The sequence below is a fragment of the Candida metapsilosis genome (genome assembly GCF_017655625.1).
Source record: "Candida metapsilosis strain BP57 chromosome Unknown scaffold4, whole genome shotgun sequence".
NCBI classification, from domain to species: Eukaryota; Fungi; Ascomycota; class Pichiomycetes; order Serinales; family Debaryomycetaceae; genus Lodderomyces; species Lodderomyces metapsilosis.
The window spans coordinates 325,779-347,507 of NW_027138162.1; the positions used below are offsets into that span (position 1 = coordinate 325,779).

Here is a 21,729-nt window from a genome sequence, read left to right on the forward strand (position 1 = left end):
TCTATATTACATATCATAATAAAAATAAACACATCTTCTATCCCTTCAAGATACTAGTGATCAAATCATTAGCATCGACAGAGTCACCTTCTCTCACCAATAAATCATCAACGAGACCACTTACTGGCGCACTAATAACCATCTCCATCTTCATTGCCGACAATACAGCAATTGGGTCACCTTTCTTAACCTCTTGGTGCTTGTGAGTTCTAATTTCAATAACAACACCAGCCATTGGAGCACCAACATCATTAGGTGCGGAAGCTTTTGGTCTAGTTTTAGTCTCGACTGAGATTGTTTTATCATCAACTGAAACTGATCTCATTTCACCGTTCAATTCGAAAAATACTTCACGAGTACCGGTCTTTTCGGAAATCTCACCAACTGCCAACAATTTAATAATCAAAGTCTTTCCCTTTTCAATATCAACCACAATTTCTTCACCAATGTTTGCTGGCTTAAGGAAAAATCTCGTTGGTAATACACTCAAGTCCCCATATTTCTCAACTTGTTTCCTAAATGCTTCAAACACTTTTGGATACATCACATAGGAAGCAATGTCAGTTTCACCAATTTGTGATCCGTATCTCGAAGTCAATTCTTTTCTAATAGCAGCAAAATCAACTGGTTTCAAGTACAAACCTGGACGTTTGTCCAATTTTTGACGTTTAGTACCCAAAATGTTGGTACGCAAGGGCTCTGGGAATCCACCATATGGTTTTCCCATTAATCCTTCCATGAAATCAAGTACTGAATCAGGGAAGTCCAATTCTGATGCAAGACGATTGACATCTTCTTCAGTCAAGGAGTTACTCACCATAAATTGAGCCAAATCTCCAACAACTTTTGAAGTTGGGGTAACCTTGACCAAATCTCCAAGTATCTTGTTGGCAATCTTGTAAGTTTCTTTTGTTTGTAACCATTTTTCACCCAAACCTAATTGTTGTGCTTGGAATAACAAGTTTGTTAATTGTCCCCCAGGAATTTCGTGAGAATAGACTTCTGGATCAGGTCCTTTCAAGTCAGCTTCGAAACAAGAGTATAATAATCTCATTTCGGCCCAGTAGGTGTCCAACTCTCTTACTAACGACTCAGACAATCCAGTGTTGATAGATCCTTCAAATGAAGCTAAGAGAGCACTGATTGATGGTTGTGATGTCAATCCTGACATGGAGTTCGATGCGGCATCAACAACGTCTGCACCAGCTTTAGCACACTCTGTCATGGAAGTGACACCAGTACCAGCTGAATCATGAGTGTGAACATGGATTGGCAATTCTGGATAACGTTTTCTAATTTCACCCACCAAGAGTCTTGCTGCTGCTGGTTTCAACGTACCTGCCATATCCTTAATACCCAAGAAATGAGTACCCATTTTCACGATTTCATCAACAACAGACAAGTAGTACTCCAAGTTGTACTTCTTGCCTGGTTTTAACATATCACCAGAGTAGCAAACAGTAGCTTCAACAACTCCACCGGCTTTCTTAACTGCATCAATACCAACTTTCAACTGTTCCAAATCATTCAAAGCATCAAAAACTCTAAAGATATCAACTCCATTATCCTTGGCTTCTTTAACAAATTGATCAATTGCGTTATCTGGTAATGACGAGTAAGCTACACCATTGGCACCCCTCAACAACATCTGGAATGGGATATTAGGAACCAATGTTCTCAACTTCCTCAATCTATCCCATGGATCTTCATAAAGGAACCTCATACAAACATCGAAAGTGGCTCCACCCCAACATTCAAGAGAAAAGGCGCCATTCAAAGCAAAAGCAGTGGTTGGGGCAATATTTAACAAATCAATGGTTCTCACTCTAGTTGCCAACAATGATTGATGAGCATCTCTCCATGTGGTGTCGGTAATCAAAGTTCCATTGTATTCTCTAACCTTTTTAGCAAAAGCCTCAGGTCCTTCTTCCAATAACACTTGTCTCCATCCACGTGGAGGTGGAATGTGGCAAACATCAATAGGAATTCCAGTCTTTGGATCATGTAATGTTGGAAGCATGGCCTCCTCATTCAACTTTGGATATCCAATTTGCCCCTTAATTGAAGAACCATTAACGTAAAGATCAGCCAAGTATAATAATAACTTAGTAGCCCTATTTTGTGAACTAACCATTTGGAACAATGATGGTGTATCATCAATAAAAGTTGTCCAGCAATCACCGTTGATAAAGGTATCATTAGTCAAAAGGGCCAAAAGGAATGGGATGTTTGTTTTAACACCTCTGATTCTGAACTCAATCAATGCACGCAACATTTTTCTACGAGCAATTTCAAATGTCGATCCAGAACATGAGCATTTGACCAACATGGAGTCATAGTGAGGGGAAATGACTGAACCAGCAAAACCATTACCACCATCTAATCTAACACCATTACCACCTGCTGATTTGTAAACTTCAATCTTACCAGTATCAGGTTGGAAGTTCTTGGCTGGATCTTCTGTAGTAATTCTACACTGGATTGCAAACCCTCTAGTGATGATTTTGTCCTGTAACAATCCCAATTGTTGCAATGTGGCACCAGCTGCGATTTGAATTTGAGCAGCAACAATATCAACGCCTGTAATTTCCTCTGTGATGGTGTGTTCAACTTGAATTCTTGGGTTAATCTCAATAAAGTAGTGCCTGTTCTTTTCGTCAACTAAAAATTCAGCTGTACCGGCATTTCTATAATTGGCACTCTTGGCTAATTTCACGGCATCGGTCAAGATGGCATCTCTGACTTCCTTTGGCAAGTTCTTGGCAGGAGCAATTTCAACAACCTTTTGGTGTCTTCTTTGCACCGAGCAATCTCTCTCAAACAAGTGGATCACGTTGCCATAGTTATCAGCCAACAATTGAACTTCAATATGTTTTGGCTTATCCAAAAACCTTTCAATAAAACAAGTACCATTACCAAATGCAGTTTTGGCTTCAGACGTGGCTCTTTTAAAAGCATCTTCAATATCATCACCTTCACGAACAACTCTCATACCTCTTCCACCTCCACCAAATGCGGCTTTAATAATAACAGGAAATCCATGTTTTTCAACAAATTTTCTTGCATCGGCGACATCATCAATTGGGCCAGGTGTACCTGGAACCACTGGCACATCATTCTCAATAGCCAATGTTCTAGCACTGACTTTGTCACCTACTGCATCAATAGTCTTGTAGCTTGGTCCGATCCACAAGAGTCCATTTTCCTCCACTTTTCTTGCAAATTCACTATTTTCAGAAAGAAAACCATACCCTGGGTGGATCATATTGACATTGTGTTGTTTGGCAATATCAATAATTTCATCAATTTGCAAATAAGCTCCAACAGGCGAATATTGACCTTTCTTTCCAATAGCATAGGACTCATCTGCTTTCAATCTATGCATTGATAATCTATCTTCATGTGAGTAAATAGCGACAGTTTGCATTGACAATTCATGAGCAGTCCTGAATATTCTGATTGGAATTTCACCTCTATTGGCAACCAAGATTTTGTTCATTGGTCCCAATACCGAGGAGGCTCTCCTCATTTGGTTAATCTTTCCCTCTTGCGTGGCAGATGGTTGAAGGGAGGTCATTACTTGGCAACGAAAGGATGTATTAGAATTGAGTTATGAAAAATAAGATTGATCTGTTGAAAGTAAGAAATGTTTGGAATTAGATGATGATTTATATATGTCTTTGAATATAATAATGATGATTATAAAATTTAAAAAAAAATTAATTTTACAAAAAAAAAAAAAAGATAGCGGTCCTGTATATAACACGGTGATGTAACTATACTCTGTATTTGCAATTATTCCAGCTGATTTTAATGTTTATTGTTTTTGATGACATAGTTAAGCTCGTTCCAGGCTAAATTGTCTACTACGTTAGGCCAAGAATGGCAACATTCATTGAAACTCCGTGGACCACAAAAATAGTTGACAAAAATTACTCCGAAGTGGTACAAAAAGTGGAAAAACAATAACGAGTTAAATAAAAAAAGAATCCTCAAAAAGTGCCAATACCCATGGCAATGAAAACTCCGAATGAGTACAAAACTGAGCTTAATGGTGAGTCATGTGGCACAATTGGGATGTGATATTGTTCTGATTGGACGATAGATACAATGATTCACTTCCAGTTAGTGAATCAACCGAGGTAAAATAATAGATGGTTGGGAAAGGTATTGTTTCCGAATATCCGTGTAAATAGTTACGAATGACTTGTTGCAGAATTCAGATACATAGCTTCCCCTAGATGTAGACGTGGGAAGCGGTAAATGTGGAGGGGTATACTTTGACTCTGGTTGAGTATTCTCCCTTCAACCGATAGAAAAACAAAAGCATAGTTTGTCAATATCTTCTCTGGTCTACAGAAGCGAACTAAAAAGAGTAGTCTTTGGAGGATCTTACGGTTACAAGTGGGGCTCTATTTCGACTCGCTGTTGTAGCACACCCAGTTGTGTCTAAATTTTATCTTTTCGCCCATCTTCCGCTAAGTTGAGCCTTATGTTTGTGCTGCAAAAATCGGACATTAACCTCCGAGGTAGAAAACAAAGAAAAGAAAAAAAAAAATTTTTCTCTTCACGAGATCGCGGTAATGCGGAGTTGCAAGTCCGAAGCAAAAACGTGAAGTTGAAAATTACGGCATTAAGCGGCAACTGAGTATATATATTGTGATGCGTGCTAAGTCGCTCAATATTACGAGCGTGTCATCATGATATCAATAAGAGTGCATTGCCCTATAAAGATAAATTATGTTGTGGTAAATATCTTTTGATCAAGGGTTGAACCCCTGTCTTGTGACTAATATTTGAATGTGATAGTTTCTATCAAGGCCTACCAAGCAAATGATTAAAAGAAGAAGTTTTTTTTTGCTCATTGATACGCTACCTGTCTTGTCTCTTATTGGTTCTTGATAACAATAGTAAATCACAAAATTAACCTTTTCTGACACAAGCAAATATAAAGAAAACCTTTCCATTTGACCTAAAAATTAGTTAGTTAGTATCAACTTTTTTTTGTGATCATACCACTAGAACGTTTGATTGTTGTGGGTCTTCCACTCCCATTGTTAGTAAAACCAACAATCACTGCCACCGTACACTGTAGAACAATCACACTCCTTTAAGTTTGCTAATCACTTTTGTAAAAGGGGCGAACGGGAACGGGAACTCCGGTGTAAGAGTGAAACCCCCACCCCTCATTTGTTTTTTATTTAATTTTGAGGGAGGCTTACTTACTACCTTCATAACCAATAGTTATTAGTCATCCAAAGTTCAAAAGACCCACGGGTATAAAACTTGCGGAGGGGAGCAAAGTCAACGATTAGCAATAAAATGAACACAATGACCCTAAATTTAGTACTGGCTAATGCATAAACTAAATGCACAATCTGCTGGTGCCTCTTTTTTCCTCTGTTTCCATAGGAGTTTCTATGGCGGATAGAAATCAAAACATGTCATGAATGGTGTGATTTATGCATACTTTTGTGTTACCTACCAACTTTTGTGTAACGGGGAGGAAAAAAAGGTTTTGAATTATTTTTTTCTTATGTTTTTTTTTTTTTTCACGAAGCCTATATAAGGACATCAAAAGAATCCTCAAAAATTGTCCTTTCCCTTCTTCTTGAGAATTCTATCTGTAACCCATAAGTCAAGTTTACAATATATCATGTTTAAGAGATCAATTATCCAAGTTTTGAAAAGAGATTTCCACAAAGGATCTACTCAGCAATTCATCAAAACATCATCAACTAGATCCACATCAAAACAAGCAACTCAAGCAGTTGGCTTGAAGAACTCAATTCCAAAAGCAAACACTCAACAAGGTTCATTCAAATCTTTTGCTGAATATAGACTCAGGATGACCAATCAATCTCCATTGGCTGTTAGATCAAAAGATTTCAATTCCAATTTGAGACCATTCCACCACTAAATTTTTTTCTTTTGATACCTTTTATTCTTTTATTTTTTTTATATTTTTAGCTACATGTATTCAGTTCTTTTTATGTATCCTAGATTGGATTACGGTTTTATTTTATTATGTTTTTGATGTTTTGTATATGTTGTGTATTTTACAGTGGTTAATGAATAGGATTTTCATGAGATTTAAAACAATTTAATCTGTCAAAGGTGCATGATTTTTACATCAATTTTAATGCAAAAATTTACTCTACATTACTAGGAGCCTTAGCTGTAAAACGGTTCCTTTCAAATGCGTATAATCTAAGTAGTTTGAGAAGAACTGGCTCTCAGAGGAGCCCAGTCCAGTCAACTCGTAAAAAAGTTCTATACTTCTCGGATATCCATCCCAATACAGTAAGAACCGAGGAAGAATTTTTTTTCTTTTTGTGGTCGCCCACGTGCTCACAAGTGATTAGAAATGCAGCTCAAAGCAGGAACAGTAATTATCGTGCGGAGTGATATAGAAAAGGGGGGTTGGAGGAATCAAGAGTAACTCCGTTGTCGGTTCAATGACAAAGACCGTTCCAGGTGTCAGCGGGGTGAAAACAATATCACCCCCCTGAACTTTTCTTAGAAAGTGTGGCGTATTGATTGTTGGAAAGGGTGTTTATGTCATCCAGTAGGCGATGTGCGTTAACGCTTACCCAGTTGACGAATTACTGTAAATGGTTAGAAAAACAAAACATTTGTCTTCTCCTCATCCCTTTGTTTGTAGAACTGTGTCAAATATCGTGATAAGTTTCACTTTGTATACACTATTTTAAGTGATAGTTGCTTCTAGTCACGTGCAATTAGCTGCTCTGTATCATTTGTTTTTTTTTTATTATTTTTATTAATTTATATAACACAATACATCCATGCATACACACAAACAAAGTAAACAACAAAAAGTATTTAACGTTTTTTTGACTGCAAATTGATATATCAAGTCTAAAAAACTGTGGATTCTAAAATCAATCAAAAGTAAATCAACGGATTAAATCAACAAGGAAACTTAATTTGGCTTTGGTAGAGAAGAATCTAGTATAAAGTATTGCTATTATTCTCCGTATTTCGCTGTTTATACAACACCACCACCACCACCACTATTTTTTTTTTTGACACCACAGTTGATCAAACAGCAAACATAAACTCCTTTTTGGATTGGAATTTTTGAAATCTCACAGAGCAGCACAGCCTCACATACTTGGTAACAATTGTCCATGTCTGAAGAGCTAACTTCGTCGGCGTTGCTAGAGCAACTTGTGTATATCGACAACTATATCAATGGTACAAACCCCAACACTGATAGTTCAACAGCTACACCAAATGTCGATGTTGATGGACAACTAAGTCTAGATTTGGCCGCTTTTGCTGACGATTCATTTATATTTCCTGATGAAGAGAAGCCAAAGAATTTATATGGTCACGATGAAGATGAAGATGACGAGGATAAGCAAGGAGATAGGCCTGCTGGTAGACGTAACAAAGATGAAGGTCTCGCTGGTTCGGGAAACAACGATGGCTTGAATGGATGGAATATACACGAGTTTAATAGTTCGAGTTTGCTACCTACCATCAAACAAGAACCAGAGACGGGCAGCTCATCTCATCATCATCATCAATACTTTGGAAACCGAAACTTTGCTGATGGACATGAAGATGATGATAGTAGGCTAAATCAATTCAATCTATTACAAAACCATATTAATGAACTGGGACTAGGTAATGAGTTGATTGGTGATTTACAAAACGATAGTCACAAGGGCCATCCTAACGTACCTGCTTCAACTTTAGATACTCAACACCATCACGTACAGCCACACAAGTTATTAAGCTTGAATGAGCTACCCAAGTTTCCAGTACCACCAGGTGCCAAGAATTCCCTAGTTAGCGCTGGATTATCACTGAATCAAATTGATTTGTTGAGTGCATTGATTGCGCAACATCAAACAAACTTGGGCAAAACAATTGCTCAAAAACAACAGCAGCATGTGGATGAAAGTAATGGGGATGGATTGGGTATACAGACAGTCAACAATTTCCAAGTAAAACAACAGGAGCCACAATTATCAACATCAAAATTACCTTCAAATATAGCTCCACTCACTCCAAATGGTGCTTCATCGTCACCTACAGATGTGCAAACCCGACAATCAAACCCTCCATTTCATCTTCCTTCACAACCATATCCACCTACATCATTGGCCCAACTCAATTCAAGTCTACAACTACAAACAAGATCACGCGACGCTAGTGTATCTTCAACGTCATTGATTGATCCCAGCTTGCTGCAACAGCAACAACAAAACCAGCACAGAGGCAGTGCAGTGGGAGCAGGGGTTGGTCTGCTTTTGACCACCGGCGCCCCTGCCTCAACGCCAGCTAGTTCCAACATGAGTCTGCCTGACGCGGCTGAACTAGACAAGAAACGTCGCAACACTGCCGCTAGTGCGCGTTTCAGAATCAAGAGGAAAATGAAGGAACAACAAATGGAAAACAAGATTAATTCCCTTCAGGATATGATTTCTTCGTTGGAGAATAAATTGAGTCATTTGGAAATGGAGAATAAGTTGTTGCGTAATTTGATTATTGAAAAGGGTAGTCAAAAAAGTGAGGATGAGTTGAAGTTGTTGAAGGAGAAGGCTAAACGGGGGTAGTGGTAGTGAATGAGTGTGATAGGTGTTATTTATCGAATTTGTATAGAGCGCTCCAAAAAAAAACAAAAGTTAAAAATGTGTGAGATTCTTTTATCGTATGCTGTTGTAGTAGTGACATTCGTGGATTCTATGTCTGTGGTAATTACGCTGTCTTTACGAGATTATATCAGACTTAGAAGTCTAATTATAAATGATGATATGTCACTAAAGCGCAACGACCTGATTTCCAAGAAGTAAAAGCTTAATTTTAAAGCTTAGGGAAACTAAGGGTAGCGGTTTCTCTAATTCTTTATCTAAACACTAAAAAAAAATTCATGCACCAGAAGAGTATCTATTAGTTTTGAATCATTTAGTAGCTTATTTGTAGAAGAAGAAGTATATATACTGTTTCATGTAGAATTATATTTGGAGAGCGATAGAGCTTAATTGAATATCAGGAAGTATATTCAGGAGTGACATCCCGTAAAGCTTATCCGAAGGTTCCATTAAATGGCAGTTTATATCGAGATAAATGCTCTATTGTGTAAAAAACGGGGAGTGTATCATTTTAAGAGGATGTGAATTAGAGTTTGTAGCACTAGTCTTTGGCGCATGGTTGTTGTTGTTGAATTTGTTGAATCTCTTTTCTAATGTAGGGTGCACATGGGCGACGATCTCTTTTTTTTTTTATTTATTTTATTTTTATTTTATTTTTTTATTTTATTTTTATTTTTTTATTTTTTTTTTTTATTAATGAATATATCGGGTATTGTGCATAATAGCAATAAGTTCGATTCAACACAAGATAAACCTGAAAGCAGGCAAATTTTAATTACCATAATCTCTCGCCCACATAAAAACAGCTATGTACTCCTAAGATTAGCAAAACACCGTTTTTGGAAAGTGAATCATATGGCGCTAGGTACATCGAATTAAAAATAGAACTTCTTTTCCAAAAATTGTGTATTGAATGCGGAATGTAATCAACTTGTCACCTATTGTTCTTGCTGACAATGTTTTCTACGCTTCTTTTTTTTTTTCCATTGTCTCTGTTCATACTTTGACTGTGCATTCTGTTTAATTACACAGAAGTATTATGAATAGCAGAAAGCGAGTGTTTATAAAAAGGGGCCTTAGGAGTGGTTTTGCCACTAAAGACTTACCACAATTAGTAGATTGTGTTGTATCCTCAGTTGTTGCATGCTTGATTAGATCTTGTCACTCATTTTCTGTTCTTTTTTTTTTTTTTTCTTCTATTTTGAGGTGTATTTTCGTTTACTATTTCTTTTTTGTTGAGAGTAATGATTTTGTGGTCATTGTGGCTTTGTGGCTTTTTATTTTTATTTTTATTTTTATTTTTTTTTTTTATTTTTTTTTTCTCTCTGAGGGAAATCGAAAATAAGCGCTTTTGCACTAGAAGGAAGGATAGGAAGTCAAAGGAGGAGTAGGACACAATAATTACACCAAGAGCAGTAATCGTGTTCCACAGAGAGTACCCTTTCTCTCATCAATTTTGGAGAGATTTCGTGGTGATAGTCGTGGGTCGTTGTTTACTACATGCTGATGACGAAGTAAATTCAAAAATACAATTGTCCCTGAGATTCTTAATTTCAATTTCTGTTGCAACTTGAACAACGATAAGGATCATTCTTGGTAGGCAGTTGGGTTAGCTTCAAAGTTCACCCAGAACAGCTGATAGCTTAACCAGCACCCTAGGACTCTGATTTCGGAGAGTATAGTATACGAAGAATACCCCAACCGTAAGAAGAAGTACAACTTTTGAGCTACAGATTCACTGGGGTCTTATTCATATTGGATGAATGTTTTTTTAAACCCAGTGGCGAGGGATGAATTCATAAAAGAACTTTTACTTTGCTCATGGGTTGGTTCCTGGCGTGAAATCCTTAAAAGAGTCAGAATTGGTATTGAATATTGGTAAATCTAGTCTCTCGTTAAGTACAAGGGTATACTCTCTGAACATTTGTCAAAGTATCATAAAAGCAGTGAACATTTTCCATCTTCCTTTTCTTTTTTTGATTTTTTTTCTTGTTGTGTTTTATTTAATTAGCGAAAGAATGGAATTCCCTTTTTTTATTTTATATTTTTATTTATATATTTATATATATTTATTTAAATTTTGGCATTAGAGACATAAACACAAAAGACACAAATAGAGCAAAAAAAAAAAAGGGAAAAGGTTTTATTAGCCATATCGCACGACTTGGTTTTTATTTAAATTAACGCCCCCCTTGTCTCTCATTGATTCGTTAATTTGCGAATACTATCTTCACAAAACTTAAAGGTATCACACAAGCCACTGTGATATTCAACATGGACTCTCGTAAGATTCTTATGAAATCTGGGAGCCCTAAAGCGTTAACCTGTTAACTTTTGTGTGCTGCTGTTCCCCTTTGTTATTAGTTTCAATTTCTACATATTAAATCTTTATTATTGTTATTTTTTTTTTTTTTTGGATTGTGCGCGTAATACTGTTTTTGTAGAACAAAATAGAAACTTGCCCCCCTATTAAGCAAGCCAATCAAGAAGCTATGAAAGCCTTTGAAAACACCCAGTACTGTCATTACCTAAATTAATAGCATAAAGGTTTGCAAACAACTGTCAGAAGCCTCTCCTGCTTCTTCTAAGGCAACAGCACGTTAGATAATCAACTGATGATTAAAAAAAAAACTCCTCAATTTTGTGACAATGATTTATATGCACTCCCTTTAACTCTCTTTAATAGAAGAAAAAGAAAAGTCAAAATGAGAGGAACGAAAAAGTAACAACAACAACAACAACAACAACAAAAATAAATAAATAAATAAATTAAAAAAAAACCTCCCAAGTTGAATACTCCCCCTCATTTAAAACACACACTCAAATCACAAAATATATCAAACATACATCAGTAATTCATTGCTAGCTATCAGTATTATATACACCACCTACAATTATTACCAACCATTACAGTATTTAACTAATGGTTTCAACTAGAAGATCGGGAGGGGCAGTAGATCCAATTGAACTTAGCTTCAATGGTAAAGACTTGAAAAAAGTTATTCCCATTGCCGAACAAAGAAGACTTCAGGAAGAGGAAGAGGCTGGCACCCTGTCAGAAGAGCTGCTGCTGCTGGAACAAGAAGAATCAGATGACGAGTCAGAAGTGGAATCAGGTGAAGATAAGGATGATGAGGATGAAGAAGAAGAAGAAGAGGTGGTTCCACAAAAATCGCGTACCACCAGAAGAGCAACCAGGAGTAATCGTGCTACTAAGCCGAGAAAGGTGACTCGTGCTTCCACCGTGGCTAAGCGCAAAACCACTAAATCTCCTACACCAAGAGTCGCTGCCACTAAAAGAAGAAGCGCTGCTGCAGCTGCACCCAAAGTGTCAGAAACAAAAACCACCCCTGTTAGGTCTACTCGTGCTAGTACTAAACCAAAGTTTAAAACCAAAAAGGTAATTGTACCTGCAACCAAAAAAGTGCCAACACCAAGTAAAAAGCAGCCAACACCACGTAAAATCGACCCAACACCAAGTGACAAAGAGTCAACACCAAGCGACAAAGAGTCAACACCAAGCGACAAAGAGCCAACTCCAAATGAGATGGAAAAATCGATCTCGTCTGAAGATATACCACTTTTGGCAAAGAAGGAAACTAGAGGAAGGCCAAGGAAGTATCCACTTGGTCCTAATGGAAAGTCAGTTATACCTCCTCCTGAACTTAAACCTGGTGAAGTAAGAAAAAGACGTGGACGTCCACGGAAACTGGACATGATAGTGGGCGAGAAAAGGAAATTGGTGGTTGATGAAGGTATACTCACCTCAAAGAGACTGAAAGGGAACCACCTACAGGCAACTTCGATTTCCCAATCAACTAGTTTTGAATCTGAAGATGACGCTTCCCAAGAAAAGATCCCATCAATGCAAGGTGCTACTATTCAACCGATTTCATCTGTAATCCCACCACAAATACATCCAACTACGTCACCAAATATGCACAAGCATAATATCAACCACTTGTTATCTGGTGATGTACCACCAACACCATCCTCCTATCCACAAGCATATGACCCAAGAACACCAACAGTGCCACCTCCAGTTGTATATACGCAACAAGTACCACCACCCTCTGCATCATCATATAATAGTGGTTACAGCCCACAATATCAACCATATCCTGAGCAGTATCCACCACCAGGTCCACCAGGTCCATTACCACCACAGCAGCAACAACAATATATCCAACAACTGCCTCCATTCCCTTATCAGCAATACTCACACGCTTTACATCCTCCTTACCCATTGCATGGCGGCCCCTCAATGCAAGGCCCACGACCAATATCACAACATCCCATTGCTTCTGGCGGTCTTATTCCACCACCAATGTCACAAAGACAACCCATGCCACCACCAAGCCATCCATCCCAAGAGCCAAATGGACGTATACCAATCACATCTATCATTTCTCAAAAGATTGATTCAAAGGACCTTCCATCGTTGTTGTATGAGGGTGATACAACTAGAGAAGATGAAGATGCAGAAGGTGAAGGGGATATCGGAGAAGAGGGCGACGAAGGTGAAGGGGATCTGAAAAACACTAAACGTAGATATCGTGTTGACCGAGAGAATATCAAGATCAACAAACGAATCATGTCGCAAGATACTGAAGATGTTATCAAAATGTTTAAAAAATTTGATGATGAAGTTTTAAGTCACCCAGAGGCAAGGAAAAGATTATTGTTATTGGGATTTGAAACAAGGAAAAGATACATCACCACATTCAAACACTATATACGTTTTTGTTGCAGAAAGAAGATGGACAATTTTTTTGTTACTGGTGAATTAATGAAGGAGTTTTACGAAGAGCAATACGCCATGAGCACCTCAAGTAAACCAGTCATTCGATTGAGGAAAATGGACCCTGCTTTTTCCAAGCTACAAGAAATAAACTATTTAGTTTATCATTTGGAAAGTAAAGAAATTCCAAATCGTCAAATTGCTTTGGAATACTTGGTGTATAAGGAATTGGGTAAAGAGCCAGGGGATGTGGGCATCCCGACACCTGACGAATTGGGTGCTCGTCATAGTGCTCTACTCAAGGGGAAACGAACGAGAAAATCGTACAAGAGGGATAAACACGACGACTTTGCAATTTCAATATATGCACCGCAAAAGGGCAGGAGACCAAATCATGGCATTGATGGTGGTAATCAGACGCTCTTGGTTAATCCTTCAGTGCCTCGCTCCTCTATGGAAGGAGAGTATCGAGGTCAACAACATAACCAGAGTTATAACCCCGATGTAACACCATCAACGCTTGTGTACCCTAAAAAGATCACCAAAAAGAATATTGAAGAAATCAGACGTTCATTTGATCAATTATGTACCGAAATCAATACATCATTACAGAAAGCGGTTGGAGTGGAGCCAGCATTTGTTTCTGAGTTGAGCAACAAAGTGAATGCTCTGCTTGATAAATTTGATTTACAATTGAATGGACCTCGTCCTCCACAACCACCACCACCTCAAACTACTTCAACTGGTGTCCCCATTTACGATCTACAATCCAACATATACACAGTTTATCAAATTATCGATGAATGGTACAACGCAACTCCTCAGCAACCTAGTATTGCTGAAAGGTTGGAAAAGCATGGCGAAGAATGGATTCGTGATGAGTTTGACTATAATATCTTTATTGAACGCAGCAGCGTTGTTGAATTTGTTGAACGATTGAGTAAAGAGACCAAGGTTGACATTTGGGTGATTGCTAATGATTGTGACAAGTATATTCGTGATAAGTCTATCTTAGATGAGTTTATTAGTGAAATTGAGTTGGATGTGGATGATTTGTTCAAGAGGATAATGCGGTATAGACAAAGAAGGGGATAGGCAGCTGGGGAATTCGTTCAATTCAGCGGGGGGGTGGGGATTGAGCTTTTTTTAATTTTACTTGTATTTTTTTTTAATGTATTATGTTTGTATTATAATTGAATGTCTATTGATAAAGAATTTCTTCAAGTGAAATTAGTAGGATATAGGTATTTACTTGCAGCGTTTGGTTCCCCCTCTCTTTTTGTGTGAAGTAATTTAACCAGTTTTTGTGCTCATACATTTTGAAAGGATCGATATCGATATCAATGTTCGTCGCGAAGTAACAAAAATTGACATTCAATGGGTGCTCTTGACAATTGGTTTACAGAGGTCAATCCAAAAGCATTGCTACATAACCACAGAGCTTGAATTGCACTAAAGTCTATACAATTTAAGGGATAATTCAAGCTAGTTTTCGTCAGAATCCTTATTTTCTTCAAAATTGTTTGTATCTTTTTTATTCACCAGTTGCTTGCAAAGTTTCTTTTCCCCACATTTATCCACAATTACCTCATTACCACAAACCATGATGAAAGATGTGGAGAAGCACTAGTGCCTACAACTTAAACTCATCAACAAAGTTCCTTCACCAAGACACCAACCAACCCCCCCCCAATTCCTAAAGGGGTGTTATACTTTAAGCTTTCCGAGATTTCCCGCGTATTATAACACAAATCAAGACAATAAAAAGCCAGCCGTTCTTGGTTGAAAACTATGTTCCTGTTATAAAGACAGCTATTATTATATCTGTTGAGCGTTATTTTGGGTTTGAGGTAGTGTGTTGTCAGAAAAGCCAAGACCAGTTAATTGCCCTTGAGGGGAGTGGGAAGTACTGAATTTGAACTATATTAGTTGTCTTTGCATACAAATTAGATAGTTCTAGGTCCGTGGAAACAATAGTGGTGATCTTAAAAGATGCAAGGAAGAGATTGCATAACGGTATTTTTCTTTACATAGATATTAAAAAAAAATGAGGCTACGAACCTGAGCTAGTACAGAAAGGATCCATTCCGGATTGTTCAGGAGCAACTCTGTTGCCAAGTCATCCTTAAAGCTAGAGCTTTAAAATAATTTCTGATTTAAACTTTAAAATAATTTTGGTAAAAAGACGTATGAGTCGAAGAAGAAACTAAATTTAACAAACTGCAAAGCTCCTGGAAGAGCTTATCCTACCAATGAGAAAAAAAAACATTGTTGAGATGTTATAAGCTAATTTTTTTAAGCTTTTTGATTGAAAAGTGGGGAAGCGATGGTAGTAAGCCGTTTCTTGGAAATTTTACGAAATAGTCACAAACTAAAAGCCTTTAATGTGTACTTTGGAACTATCCGTTAAGAAAAAGCAGTGTGCCCTATCAATTCTTTAACTAGATAAAGAGAATAGAAAACTGGTACAAGATAATATGACTGAGCTACACAAGAACCTGAAACTCGACATATTTTATTTCCATAAGCGACAGGCGTGCTCCGATGTCGCTTTCCATTATTCCCCGCCTCTTTTGCGAAGTTTAAAGTTTAAAAATCTCGGAGTTTTTTTCAACCACAAAAAAAAAAATATTTTCTTTTTTATTGGAGTTTTCAGAAAGTATTCTTTGTTGTTGGGAAAGAAATCCAAGGTAGACATGTGCTGGTTGGAGATGGTGGTCAAAACGGGGACCCTTTTGGTATAGGTCTATGTTTGGAACTGGCTGCTGTGGAAACATCGAAAGGCTTTGGCCGTATGGGGCTGCCTGCCAGCTCAAAAAAAAGACTCGCCCTTTCCTGCAACCAAGATATAATAATTCAATGCAACGAAATAAAGTTTATGAATATTATAAGAGAAAGGCGGAATTTTGCAAAGGTTCTGGTGATACGTTTTTATGCTTATGCCAGTGTGCTATCAAATTATCATTTCTACTTCCCCACCATTTAAAACTTTATTACAAACAACTGGGGGCCAAGAATATTTCACCCTATGGTTATTGACATTCCCCATGATTTTCATACTCATGAGCTGTTGCAATTCCTTGAACAACAAGGAGGATCCTGAAACATATAAAAAGCCGTTGCTGTTCCAAGGAAAAAGGATATGAAATTTAAAGCTACTATACGCTAAACATGTCACAATCGATTCACTCTGTTGCTTCAGAGATTGTCAACGAACACAACAGACATATCGTTCATCCACCAACATTCACTTCAAGTGCTATCAAGAAGTACTTTAAAACAAGACTTTCTTCATTATGGGTAGGTAGAGAAGAGTTGAGCCAATACACCTGGGGTGAACTTCTCAATCCATTTCAAGCTTTAACTGAGTTGAATTTGCATCATTGGAATTTCTTTTTGTTAGGATTTTGGGGTTGGACTTGGGATGCTTTTGATTTCTTTGTCACTAGTTTGAACGTCACTAACATTGCAGAGGACTTGAATGTCTCTACTAAAGATATCACTTGGGGTATTACGTTGGTGTTGATGTTTCGTACTGTGGGGGCAGTTATTTTTGGATCCATTGGTGATACTTTTGGTAGAAAATGGCCATTTATTATCAATATGATTTTGCTTATGGCTATTCAAATTGGTACTGGGTTTGTTACCACATATCTGGAATTTCTTGGAGTTAGAGCATTATTTGGTATTGCAATGGGAGGTATTTACGGAAACTGTGCCGCTGAAGCACTTAGTGACGCACCAAAAAGAGCAAGAGGAGTCTTGTCGGGTATTTTCCAAGAAGGGTATGCTTTCGGATACTTGTTGGCCGTCTGCTTCCAAAGAGCATTTGCCATGACTGAAAGAACTTGGCAAAATATGTTTTTCTTTTCGGCTGGTGTTCCCGTTATCTTTATCGTTTGGAGGTTTATTAACCCTGAAACCGACAATTATCAACGTCAAAAGGCCAGATTTGACAAGGGTGCTATTCAAAAGAATTCTAAAGTTGCTGAATTTACAAGTGAAGCTAAGAAAGCAATGAAATCTTACTGGTTGATTGTCATCTACATGGTTTTTATGATGTCTGGGTTCAACTTTTCATCACATGGTTCACAAGATTTGTATCCAACAATGTTGACTCAGGAGTACAATTTTGGACACGACAGATCTACAGTGGTTAATGTATGTGCTAACTTGGGTGCTATTGTTGGTGGTATTATAATTTCCCACGCTTCGACATTTATTGGAAGACGTGCTGCTATTTTATGTGGTAATTTCACTGCAGCAGCATTCATCTACCCATGGGCTTTCAAACCAATGTGGGTAACTGCTTTTTTTATGCAATTCGGTATTCAAGGGTCCTGGTCAGTCGTTCCAATTCATTTGAATGAATTATCACCACCTCAATTCAAGTCTTTTGTTGTTGGTACTTCCTACCAATTGGGTAATTTGGTTAGTTCTGCAAGTGCTACAATTGAAGCTACAATGAATGAGACTTTGAACGATTATGGTAAAACCATGGCCATTTTCTTGGGTGCTATCTTGGCTTACTTGATTCCGGTTGTGTTTTTTGGTCCTGAAAATAGAGGTGCTGATTTGGGAGTTGAAAGAGATGATGAAATGAGTATTTATGACGTTGAAGGTGTGGATGATGATAAGAAGGATTCAGCATCAAATGGAGAGGTTGCTGAAGAAACAGAGCAGGTTGGAAACGACAAGGACAAGAAAAATGAAAAGACAACTGTGAAAATGGTTTAAGTGGTGCAGGTGTGTCAGTAAGAATTGAGGTTAAGTATTGGCTGGATTAGCTTTATATATGAATGTGTAAATGCCTTAAAGACGGAATGCGATCTCCAATTTTGTAATACAAAAGCAAGAAGATTCTAAGGCGATTTCAACTCTAATCTCGGTGAAGGGACGAGGCGGTCAAGAATACGAGAATTACCACCTGTACTTAAGCGGAATCCGCCTCTTATGGACGCATTAAAACGCCCAGTTATCCGAAGGAAATGAAATTTTTTTCTTTTGATAAGATCTCTATTTTGCAAGCGTCGCATACTTCCAGAGCTTATTGAAATCAGCCGATTTCTACATACATGCAAAGTTATACCCAAAGATTAGTAAGCTGCGTATCTTTGTTGGGTGCAATTGTGGGGAAGGGTGGGGTATATAGAGGCTTTAGAGAGAGATATACACAAACTAAAAATTTTAGTCAAAAGAAAAAATTTTTTTCTCACGGCATTTTGAATTACCCAAGGAAAAACTTTATTTTGCTTTTCTTTTCTTTTCTTTTTTTGGTTTTATAGATCGCTATTGGGATAGATTCATGGTGATATAAGGTTGTCAGATTGGCGTTTCGGACATTGCAGACTCCGAAAGGGACTATTTTTCCACTGAGTGCTGAAGGAGATGTTTAGCTGGTGTGTGTTTATTCGTGAAGGAAATCCTCCGTTTTTCGGAAGTGCCACAAAGTTGCCGCGGAGCTAAGAAAGTAATACTAAAATATGTCATCTTTAGTCAGAGTTGGTTTTCTCTCTCAAGTCGTGCGACTATTCAAATGGAAGACGTTTGAAGGAGTTCTCCTGTCAACTCAGGCAAGTATCTTTGTGGAAACAACCATCCCTTAATCTTGCGAAACTTTAGCTTTACCCTCGGAATTGACAGCACCTTACTTTGGCCAAGAAAAGCAAAAAAACAGCCAGATCAGAATGCGCTTGCATATTTCCTGTGAGACTATACTTGCTGCATCTTGTATTCGGACTTGTCGATAAAAAGTGTTCTTTAAGCTTTCTTAGTAACTTCTACACACCTGCAATTGAATGGGTCGTGCAAGTGGCTTACAGTTACTCATGTTTAATTTACATTTCCATACGAGACAAAACGTAGAACCGCGTCTAAACTTTTATCCAAACAACAAGCTTTGTGCTTTAAAATGCAACTGCTCGCCCATTAATTTCTTCCCCACCATTTCCATCTATTTGCATTGTGTAGCCTTGAGCTATTTACACGACTTTTGGCTCTTCTCAATTCCACGGTTATATAACTAATCTCTATTGTTTTTATCATTCTATTGTGTTATTGCTCTCAACAATCGGCCGCCTTTTTGTGTACATTATACATTATTACTCCGACGATTTTGCAAACAAAGCTGGTAAACGATGATATCAGTCGAGTTTTAATTTTGTATATATATAGCAAGTCGTCTCCCCTCCACGCTTTACTCTAACCAGATTTTTACTTCACTATAATTTTACTTCGGCACCACTTATAGTTTCTCAACTATTCCATTAAAAGAGTTAAAACTATCACCATCCATTTTTAAGGTTGCCAAGACAAAAACAAAAACAGAAGAAAGAAATAGCCGCCGCCCAAGAATTATACCAATATGTCAGAGTCTATTCATTCAGCAGCCACTGAGAGGGTTCATGAACACAATAAACACATTATACATGCGCCAACTTTCACCAGTAGAAGTATCAAGAAATACATTGTCACAAGATTCACGTCTCTTTGGGTTGGTTGGGACGAATTAAAAAAGTATAGCTGGCATGAGTTCCTTAACCCTTTTGAGCCATTAGCTGAGATGAACTTACATCAATGGAATTTTTTCTTTATGGGTTTCTGGGCTTGGACATGGGATGCATTTGATTACTTTATCACTAGTTTGAATGTCGCCAACATCGCTGCTGATTTGGATGTTAAAACAAAGGATGTTACTTGGGGTATAACCTTGGTGTTGATGTTGAGAACTGTTGGTGCGTTGATATTTGGTGCAATTGGTGACAGTTTTGGTAGAAAATGGCCTTATATTATCAACTTGATATTACTTATGGCTCTTCAAATTGGATGTGGGTTTGTGCAAACTTTTAAACAGTTCCTTGCAGTTAGAGCATTATTTGGAATTGCCATGGGAGGTATTTTTGGTATCTGTGCTGCTGACGCTTTTGAAGACGCACCCAAGAAAGCGAGAGGTGTATTATCCGGTCTTTTCCAAGAAGGTTATGCATTTGGATACTTATTAGCTGTCTGCTTTCAAAGAGCGTTTGACGAAACCTCTGATACTTGGAGAAACATGTTTTACTTTTCCGCTGGTGTGCCTGTCATCTTCATTGCTTGGAGGTTCATGAACCCAGAGACGAACACCTACCAGCGTCAACGTGAACGTTTGAGCAGGGAAGCGGCAACAAAACAATCAAACCACGCAAAACTTACAGAGTTTGTAAGTGAGGCAAAGAAAGCATTGAAAACTTATTGGTTGATCTTGATTTATTTGGTCTTGTTGATGTCTGGTTTCAACTTCTCTTCCCACGGTTCCCAAGATTTATACCCAACGATGTTATCAGAGACTTACCACTTTGGTAAAGACAAGTCAACTGTTGTCAACGTTTGTGCCAATTTGGGCGCTTTGGCCGGAGGTATCGTCGTTGCGCATCTTTCCACTTTTATTGGAAGACGTACGGCTATTTTGGTAGGAAATGTGTTTGCAGCTGCATTTATTTACCCATGGGCTTTCAAACCAATGTGGGTTACTGCATTTTTCATGCAATTTGGTATTCAAGGATCATGGGGAGTTGTGCCTATCCATATTTCAGAGCTTTCGCCTCCGCAATTCAAGACGTTCGTCACAGGTGTTGCATACCAATTGGGTAATTTGGTGAGTTCTGCTAGTTCAACTATTGAAGCCACAATCAACGATACCTTACACGATTACGGAAAAACTATGGCTATCTTCATTGGTGCTGTTATTGGTTACTTGATGCTCATTACACTTGTTGGCCCTGAGAATAAAGGTGCCGATTTGAGTATTGAAAGAGATGACGAAATGAGTGTCTATGATGTTGAAGACGAATATGAGGATAGAGATGAAACAGCCTCCAAGATTGAGGATAAAGATGGCGATGAGATAGAGGAAGGTGTGTTTGAGGAAAAGCCCAAAGTAATGCACAAAGAGTAAGCTGGGGTGTTATTTATTTTGAAATATATTCGGATAGTCAATTTGGTTGAGATTGCGCTTTGATAGAGCAAGCCTGTTTTAAAACATATAATTCAATTCTGAGAGAAATTATTCTATTAAACAATTGTAGGTCTCTTTTACTGAATGAGTCACAGAAGATAGCTATAGGTACCAAAAGTAATATCAATGGCACTGAAGGCGGGGTTCCCCAGTCAGATTGCAAGTGCCATTTTTCGTTGGGTACATTCAAATCTAAAAAAGTAGACTATATCATACAATCTGAAGCAATTTTTGATTTTAGTTTATCTCGTTTCTGAGATAGATAGTATATGATAGACTCCCCTCTTTGATTCGTGAAAGGTTCTAAGCAAGCAAACTCCACGGATGAGCCTATCCTGCTATTCAAAAGAGGAAAAGCATTTCTCTTTGAA

At 37.9% G+C, this 21,729-nt stretch overlaps 6 protein-coding genes across 6 annotated transcripts; 5 read left to right on the plus strand and 1 right to left on the minus strand. All coding sequences in view use genetic code 12, as the record gives it.

Annotated features, from left to right (window-relative positions):
• Window positions 1-37: 37 nt before the first annotated feature.
• On the minus strand, window positions 38-3,529 carry PYC2 (pyruvate carboxylase 2; the record flags this gene model as incomplete). Its single annotated transcript, XM_067692515.1, has 1 exon — window positions 38-3,529. The coding sequence occupies one exon, from the start codon at window positions 3,527-3,529 to the stop codon at window positions 38-40; it is 3,492 nt and encodes a 1,163-aa protein (XP_067547937.1).
• Window positions 3,530-5,656: 2,127 nt separating this feature from the next.
• Window positions 5,657-5,920, plus strand: I9W82_003540 (uncharacterized protein; the record flags this gene model as incomplete). Its single annotated transcript, XM_067692517.1, has 1 exon — window positions 5,657-5,920. The coding sequence occupies one exon, from the start codon at window positions 5,657-5,659 to the stop codon at window positions 5,918-5,920; it is 264 nt and encodes an 87-aa protein (XP_067547938.1).
• Window positions 5,921-7,151: 1,231 nt separating this feature from the next.
• Window positions 7,152-8,588, plus strand: MET4 (Met4p; the record flags this gene model as incomplete). The annotated part of the gene is made up of 1 exon (XM_067692518.1): window positions 7,152-8,588. The coding sequence occupies one exon, from the start codon at window positions 7,152-7,154 to the stop codon at window positions 8,586-8,588; it is 1,437 nt and encodes a 478-aa protein (XP_067547939.1).
• Window positions 8,589-11,547: 2,959 nt separating this feature from the next.
• On the plus strand, window positions 11,548-14,460 carry I9W82_003542 (uncharacterized protein; the record flags this gene model as incomplete). The annotated part of the gene is made up of 1 exon (XM_067692519.1): window positions 11,548-14,460. The coding sequence occupies one exon, from the start codon at window positions 11,548-11,550 to the stop codon at window positions 14,458-14,460; it is 2,913 nt and encodes a 970-aa protein (XP_067547940.1).
• A 2,076-nt stretch (window positions 14,461-16,536) lies between these two features.
• I9W82_003543 (uncharacterized protein) lies at window positions 16,537-18,102 on the plus strand (the record flags this gene model as incomplete). The annotated part of the gene is made up of 1 exon (XM_067692520.1): window positions 16,537-18,102. One exon carries the CDS (start codon window positions 16,537-16,539, stop codon window positions 18,100-18,102), a length of 1,566 nt encoding a protein of 521 aa, XP_067547941.1.
• Window positions 18,103-19,729: 1,627 nt separating this feature from the next.
• Window positions 19,730-21,298, plus strand: I9W82_003544 (uncharacterized protein; the record flags this gene model as incomplete). The annotated part of the gene is made up of 1 exon (XM_067692521.1): window positions 19,730-21,298. One exon carries the CDS (start codon window positions 19,730-19,732, stop codon window positions 21,296-21,298), a length of 1,569 nt encoding a protein of 522 aa, XP_067547942.1.
• Between the last annotated feature and the right edge of the window lie 431 nt (window positions 21,299-21,729).